This window comes from Rutidosis leptorrhynchoides, chromosome 5 (genome assembly GCF_046630445.1).
Source record: "Rutidosis leptorrhynchoides isolate AG116_Rl617_1_P2 chromosome 5, CSIRO_AGI_Rlap_v1, whole genome shotgun sequence".
Taxonomy (NCBI): Eukaryota; Viridiplantae; Streptophyta; class Magnoliopsida; order Asterales; family Asteraceae; genus Rutidosis; species Rutidosis leptorrhynchoides.
In genome coordinates, this window is record NC_092337.1 from 76232201 (window position 1) to 76240615 (window position 8415).

General features: G+C 34.3%; 1 protein-coding gene and 1 long non-coding RNA gene across 2 annotated transcripts; both read left to right on the plus strand.

Annotated features, from left to right (window-relative positions):
• Positions 1-5482: 5482 nt before the first annotated feature.
• On the plus strand, positions 5483-6865 carry LOC139847044 (uncharacterized). The gene is made up of 4 exons (XR_011759277.1): positions 5483-5545; positions 6140-6267; positions 6441-6568; positions 6792-6865. It is a non-coding gene; the product is annotated as an uncharacterized lncRNA (long non-coding RNA).
• A 155-nt stretch (positions 6866-7020) lies between these two features.
• LOC139847795 (small glutamine-rich tetratricopeptide repeat-containing protein 2-like) lies at positions 7021-7563 on the plus strand. The gene is made up of 2 exons (XM_071837521.1): positions 7021-7116; positions 7275-7563. Exons 1-2 carry the CDS (start codon positions 7028-7030, stop codon positions 7462-7464), a joined length of 279 nt encoding a protein of 92 aa, XP_071693622.1. The 5' UTR covers positions 7021-7027; the 3' UTR covers positions 7465-7563.
• Positions 7564-8415: the final 852 nt, after the last annotated feature.

An 8415-nucleotide genomic window follows, 5' to 3' on the forward strand; every position in this document is an offset into this window, starting at 1 on the left:
TACTAATTGGAATGATAATTGGTACATAGTAAAAGGTCTAAAAATATTAAAGCTTACAGGAAAAACTAAATCCCAAATGGAAATAACTTAAAAAGAAACTAAAACTTAAAAAGGCGTCGCAAAATTCTAAAGCACCTAAATCTTAGTCTAAAGAAAAAGCACTTAAGGAATTCTACGGCAAAGCCTAAAAATCTAGGAGTAAAAATAACTATAGCAAAAACTAAGTTTAAAATTAAATATGAGCTAAAAAAAATACAAATATTACTCTACAACGATTAAAAAGGGACAAAATATAAAAATATACAAAAAGTTGTAAGAAGTACAATTTTTATAAAAATATTATTTTTATATTATTTTTTTAATAAAACTACAAATTTTACAATTTAATAAAAACTAATTAATACTAAATACATAAATAAATAAAAAGTAAAAATAAAACTAAAACTAATAATAATAATAATAATAATTAGGGTAAAATAATAATAATTAATAATTACCGTAATTAATGCTTGATTAGGGCTTCCTGTTCGCGTGTCAGAGAAGCTCCGCGAGTCGCGGCAATTAATGAAGAAAACCCCGCGAGTCGCGGGGTTCAGAAATTCAGTTGACAGCTTTGAAATTTTACGCGTTTTCTTTATTTATTTTTTTTTTATTTTCTGTTTTCTGTTTTTTTTTTTCTAAAAGATATTTAATAAAAGTTATATTTTTATAAATTAAAATAAAGATAAAGAAACTTATAAAACTTAAATATTTAACAAAATCTTAAAAATACTTATATTTTTGTTTTTCTTTTTATATTTTTGAATATTTAAAACGTATTTTTACAAAAACGACTTTTAATAAAAGTAACTAAAAATCTTTTTTTTTATATATTAGCGTTGCGCTTCCGGCTTTTAAGATAATTCCCCGGCAGCGGCGCCAAAAATACTTGGCGTGCAGCGGGGTAGTATATAAAATAGTTTATATTTTACTAGGAAAAACTATTAAATACGATACAATTTTACACAAGATATTTATTTATTTATAGAATGGATATACTTAAACCTTGCTACAACACTTATAGGCAGTGTACCTAATCGTTCAGTAGTGTAGTTTTTAGTAAGTCCGGTTCGTTCCACAGGGAAATCTTTAAACAAAGCTCAACGCTATATTAGTTTACTTTTATAAAAATACAAACATATATATAAATAATATTATTATTATAAAGGGGGGTTTTTACCGTTTAATGACCGGTTTGTCGATTTTAAGATTTTAGTCGCAGTTAAAACCTAATGTAAAATATAAAATAAATACAAGATTTAAATTAAAGCGTAAAGTAAATAACGATAATGAAATTGCGAATAATAAAAATGCGATAAAATAAAATTGCGATAATTAAAAAGTACGATAATTAAAAGTGCGATTAAATAACAATAAATAAAAGTGCGATAATTAGAAGTGCAATTAAATATAAAATAAAGGAAATTAAATATGAAATAAAAGAATTATGCTTATTTAAACTTCCGTAATCATGATGTTTGACTTGTTGATTTTAGTTTTATGCCCATGGGTTAATTGTCCTTTGTCCTGGATTATTTAATATGTCCGTCTGGTTTTTGTCCATAACAGTCCATCAGTCATAAATATAAAGTGCGAGTGTCCTCATCAAATTATTCTTATACCCGAAGTTAAATATTCCAACTAATTGGGGATTCGAATTGTAACAAGGTTTTAATACTTTGTTTAATGAATACACCAGGTTATCGACTGCGTGTAAACCAAGGTTTTACTACTTTGTTAACAATTACACCAATTACCCTTGAATGTAATTTCACCCCTGTTTTAATTATTCTAGTGGCTATTAATTCATTCCCGTGTCCAGTTAAATGAACGATTATTCGTACATATAAATACCCCGCCCATCGTGTCCGATCGAGTGTATATGGTAATTTATAGGGACGCCCAATTGTAAATCTTTATATTAACATTAACAAACTTTCATTTAGTTAAACAAATATAAAGCCCATTAATAGCCCATAGTCTAATTTCCACAAGTGTCGTTCTTTTGTTCAAACCCCAATTATGGTACAAAGCCCAATTACCCAATTTTAGTAATTAGCCCAACATCATGATTACTTCGTTTTAAATAAGCATAATAATAACTTAGCTACGAGACATTAATGTAAAAAGGTTGAACATAACTTACAATGATTAAAAATAGCGTAGCGTTACACGGACAGAATTTCGACTTACACCCTTACAACATTCGCTAACATACCCTTATTATTAGAATTAAAATTAAAATTAAAATATAAATTATATATATATATATAAGTTTTACGTATGAAGGAGGAAGAAAAAGATGTTAATTTTGATCAGAATTCGGTTGGCTTTATAGCCAGAGTTGATTTTTGGGGCTCCGCGACTCGCGGCAAAATTCTCTTCAAACTCCGCGAGTCGCGGAGATAGAAATTACAGCTCAGTCCTTGGAGTTTTCTCTGCCGACGGTTTTTAATATATATATATATATAATATATATATAATTAATATAATTAATTATATATTATATTATATTTATATGCATAGTTAACTTGTAATTTTTAGTCCGTTGCGTCGAGCGTTAAGAGTTGACTCTGGTCCCGGTTCCGGATTTTCGAACGTCCTTGCGTACAATTTTATATTTTGTACTTTGCGTTTTGAATCTTGTACTCTTGTAATTTCGAGACGTTTCTTATCAATAATTGGAACCTTTTTGATTGTCTTTTGTACTTTTGAGCTTTTTGGTCGTTTGCGTCTTCAATTCGTCGAATCTGTCTTTTGTCTTCACCTTTTTATTATTTAAACGAATATCACTTGTAAATAGAACAATTGCAACTAAAAGCTTGTCTTTCTTGAGGAATAATGCTATGAAATATATGTTCGTTTTTAGCATTATCAATAATAATAATAATAATAATAATAATAATGGGCTAGTTAGATGTTCTCTTATCAAGCATCTTAGTGATCGTCATTGTGGTATCGATGCGCGGGATATCACTCGACACTCTCTTACTTCTAATTTGGGTGTTTATACTGAGGCTGATGTTACTTTTAGGCGTATGGGAATTTGGTTATGTGGTGTTTGCTACAAAACACACACGGTACGTGCTAAGTGCCGTCATGGTAGGGGCCCGGATGTGCCGCCCCCCGATGAGGGAAATGGTGTTGTTCGTTTTGTGCTTCATAATTTTTCCAAGCCACTAGCTCCCTCTTCTCCTGCTCGACTTTGTATTGAGGATGGTTCGGTGCGTGATCATTACGATGGTTTTGACGTGGCTCTCCTTGATCGGTTGTTCTCTAAGGGGTTTCGCACGGTTAAGTCTATCCCTCCCAAGTGTCGTTTGGGGTTTTCTCGGGTTTTGAAAGGTGCTCTTGATAAGGTGATCTCTAAGCCTGATGACATTTCTAGTTGGGTCTCTTTGTTGGTGTTACCCCTTTGTACCCTTAAAACCTTTCAGCCACGGAGTAGTCGCGAGTCTAGGTCTTCGATAAAGCGTCGGCATCAGGAAGAGAATATTTCCCGTGCTATTTGCTCTTGGGGGACAGCGGGTGGAAGTTTACAGCTTGTGAGGGAGTATTTGGCTGAGGATTCTCCTATGTTGTCAGTGGTTGATGATGAGGTCCTTGATTTGGAAGAGCGTAATATTAAGCAGTGTCGTAGGAAGATTTGTGATGGCCATTACACTGCTGCAGCTCGTGTTCTTTCTTCATCAGGCGTTGCTCCTTATAATGACGCCACACTGGCGGACTTGTTGTCTAAGCACCCTTCTTCTATAGCTCCATCCTTGCCTGATATGACGGTTGATCACCTTCACCTCGTTACGACTTCTGCTGTTATTTTGGGCCAGATTAAAAGTTTTCCTCGGGGCACTTCATGTGGTAGGGATGGTTTACGTGCACAACACCTTATGGATTGCTTGAGTGGTGCTGTTGTGGCAGTCTCGGATGAGTTGGTTGGCTCTATTACCGGGGTCGTTAATCTCTTTCTAGCTGGAAGGTGCCCTATGGAATTAGGAGAGTATATAGCTAGTGCTCCCCTCACACCGCTTGTCAAGCCCGGGTGGTCTTCGTCCTATAGCTGTGGGTACTGTTTGGCGACGTCTTGTTTTGAAGGTTGGCGCTGCTATGGTTGGCCAGTCTTTGGGAAGTTACTTCGATGGTCTTCAATTTGGTGTTGGTGTTTCTTCAGGTGGTGAGGCAATTCTTCATGCTGTGAATCGGTTGATTGAGGATCGTGGCTCTGATGTTGGCCTCTCTATGTTATTAGTTGATTTTCAAAATGCCTTCAATCTAGTTGATCGTACGGTCATGTTACGTGAAGTTCGCCACCTTTGTCCGAGCATTTCTCGGTGGGTTGAATTTTGCTACTCTAATCCAGCCAGATTGTATTATGGGAACCACACCTTATGGTCTTCTCAGGGGGTGCAACAGGGTGATCCCCTTGGTCCGCTGCTTTTTGCTTTGGTCTTACAACCCTTGGTTTCTAAAATCAGAGATAATTTTGAGGTTTGTCTTCAGGCGTGGTATTTGGATGATGGCACTATTATTGGGGACACTTTGGTGGTGGGGAAGGTTTTGCATTTGATTATGGAGGATGGGCCTCGTTTTGGGCTACATCTCAACGTTGAAAAAACAGAAATTTTCTGGCCTACGGAGGACCCTCGCAGCAGGCAAGTAGGTGTCTTTCCTCCTAATATTGCTCGACCTTTAAATGGTGTTAAGTTGCTAGGGGCCCCCGCAACTTCCGATCTTGGTTTTAGTAGTGAACTGGTGATGCAAAGGGTGACCAAGTCCATTGCGCTTATGGATAAGGTTGTTAAGCTTGATGATCCTCAGTGTGAGTTGTTGTTGCTTAGGGCATGTACGGGAGTTTCTAAACTCTACTTTACCTTGCGTACTTGTCCTCCTAGTATATTTGAGGCGGCTCAACGCGCTTTCGATGAAGCCCTTCGATCTTCCTTGGAGCGTATTGTTACTGCTTCAGGGCCTGGGTTTGGTGATTGGCAGTGGCGGCTTGCCACCTTGCCATTTGCATTTGGAGGGCTTGGTGTTTATTCTGCGGGAGATGTTCGTCATTATGCTTTTCTGGCTTCTCGATTACAGTCTGCTGGGTTGCAGACCAAGCTCTTACGTCATACGGGTATTGTTGGTCTTGGTCATGCTTTTGAAGATGCATTGGGTCTGTTTAATAATACGGTTGGGTTTGATATTTTAGGTAATCCGAGTGACGTCGCTGCCCCAATACTCATAAAGAAATTGACAGATGTTTATTTCACAAAGGTTACCGTTTCTGCAGAATCCACTTTTTCGTTGGCCTTATGGAAATCACAGCAGGGTAAATGCTTGATATGTACATATCATAGTGATTGTTAGCGTAATAATGTCTTCTTCTCGAATCTTCTTTTACTCCCGGAGTAATAAAAACGAAACGGCGCATTTTAGTTTGTGTTTGCACTCATTCTGGAGATGGCTAATTCCACTCTTTGTCGTCGAATCGTCCGGTCTTATCTCAATTTTCTGGACTCTGGTTCGCTCGCTCTCACTCTCACTCTCACTTCACTATCATCTATAATACTGATCTATTATCTTTTATGTAATTTTAGTTTAAATTTTACCTTCTAGGTTTGTAATTATATTTAATAACCGTTAGTAGGTTTTAATATTTATTGTTAGTTTGATGATAGCCGCTAATTGTTTCACTATAAGTTAAGTGTGCATTATAAAGAACTAGTAATATTAGGGTTTTTATTTGAGTTTGTATAAATGCAAATTTAGAGATAACTGTCAGATGCGTAGGTGTTCAATGCATGATTTCAGTTTAGGTGTATGTTAATAATGTTAATTGCAGTTGAACCACAATTATGGATGTTAAATTGACTGATATGTTAAAATTTAGTTCAATTTTACTTTGTTTATAAGCAATGATCGTTATTATGTTTACTATATCTGCTGTTAGAAAATTGACAGCTGCTCATCGCTTCTTGTTAAGTAGTGAAATTAGGGAAAGTGGTGAAATTAGGGTTTTTATGAGCACTTAGACATACCTTTTTACTGAGATTATGTAAATGAAATTTAAGCGGATAATCGTATGCTAACAACTCCTTCATAATCTGTTTTTCAGCTGAAGGTAGCTCTGCTAGTGATGATGAAGCAAGTAGATATGTTCTGTCTGATGTTATGTCATCTTATGCATCATCCACTGTTGATGATCCTGTTAATTCCAAAACTTCCGAGGCGTCACAAACTCTGGTACTAATGTTCTGTCTTCTTCCTATGTTTTTTTTCAATCTTTGTTTCTATATATATTTCGGGTTATGGTGGCTATTCGATATGTTATTCTTTTATGTCACCATATTATGCATATAATATATTTAATCCTTCTGTGCAAGTAAGTTTTATTTGTTATCTTTCATGATTGACAGCAAAGAGTGAGGATGAACTTTTTGTTCAATTTTGTGATGCCTTACAAAAGGCTCGCTTTCACCCGACTACACAGAATGAAGTTGCGGTAGCGATGCAGACAGCTTGGATGTTCGTAGGTGCTTTACAGGTATGCTAATGACTTCTCGTATTAACTTCAAAAAAAGTAAAATAAAAATCATGTAAATTATATCAGACTTGTATATCTGAATCACATTAATCTTGAAAAAACTTAAAAGAAAAAAAGGCGTGTATTACAGCTCTCCAGGATCGTGTCAATATTGTCTTGATGATACATAAAGATTGATGTGACTTACTGTTGTTATATTTCTATTGTTTGTGTGTACTTTAAGGTTCTGAAAAAATCTGGATGTTCGGAGTTTAATCTTCAAAACATGGCTGATACCTTCAAGCTAAAAGGTAATAATTTGCTTATTTGATCATTAAGTCTTACTTGTGAAGCTGATTTCCTTTTATTATTTTCTAATTAAAGAAAAGATGGTTAAGTAGAAATGTATATAGTATCAAAGTATATTACTGCATTCACTCAGGTGGTACTTTTGTTTTCATGCATGCAGGTAACAGAAGTATGGAAAAAAAGTTGTACACGGATGCAATAGGGCATTACACTGCTGCTATTGCACTTTTTGAGGATAATGCTGTTTATTATTGCAACAGGTAACTACTTATTCATTACCCAAACAATTAGAGTTTTTTTTTTTTTTTTTTTTTTTTTTTTTTTTTTTTTTTTTTTTTTTTTTTTTTACCTTAACTAAAAGTACATCATTATCATCTAAATTACTTATTTTTGCGAATGGGTACTTTTACATTTACAGAGCAGCTGCTTACACTCAGGTCAAACAGTATATGGAAGCAATCGGTGACTGTCATAAAGCAGTTGTAATTGACCCGTCTTACAACAAGGCTTATAGTCGTCTTGGCTTCGCTTATCATGCTCAAGGAAATTACATGGACGCCATCGAAAAAGGCTATAAAAAAGGTTTGTACATATCTTTCAAATTGTAACATCAATCAAAAGATGACTTTCTTTATTATGTTCATTTATTCTTTTAATTTATTAGTGGAGCATTTTTTAGTTAATGAGAATTATCACCATGTGGACTTGTTAAACAATATATATATATATATATATATATATATATATATATATATATATATATATATATATATATATATATATATATATATATAGGGGGCAGGATCAATGGGGAAGTAACCAATCGGGGGGAAGCAAATTTTTTTTTTTTTTCGTTTTTTTTGAATTTTTTTTTTCCGGCATCAAGATCACACGAAAATATGAACATTTAGAAGAGACACTTCGTGATGAATGTTATTATTTAGGCGGGAAAACGATCGACAAAAATAACATTCAAGATAATATTGTTCGTGAAGAATATGAACGTTTTTTTTTCTTCATGTTTTGTGAAGTAAAATTTAGCCCGGTTTAGGGTTTAGGGTTTAGGGTTTGGTGTTTTTCGTGTTAAAAACTCAATCTAAATCCTAAATCTAAACCCTAAATCTAAACCCTAAACCCTAAATTTCTAAACCCTAATATCTAAACCCTAATATCTAAACTCTAATATCTAAACACCAATAGCTAAAACTTCAAAATACGCTCAAAAAAACACGATAATTGTTATATATTAGTTCTTTGAGCGTTTTCCCGCCCAAATAAAAACATTTATCACAAAGTGTCTCTACTAAATGTTCATATTTTCATCTCATCTATAATGTTCGTGAACAAAGTTTTTTCAAAAAACGAAAAGAAAAAAAAAAAATTTGCTTCCCCCCGCTTCCCCCCGATTGGTTACTTCCCTCTTGATCCTACCACTATATATATATATTAATCTGGTTTTAATACATGTAGCTTTGCAATTGGATCCAGATAATGTAACCATAAAAGGAAATATTCAGGTTAGTACGTGTTTTGGTTTAATTGGTGTATGATATGATTTT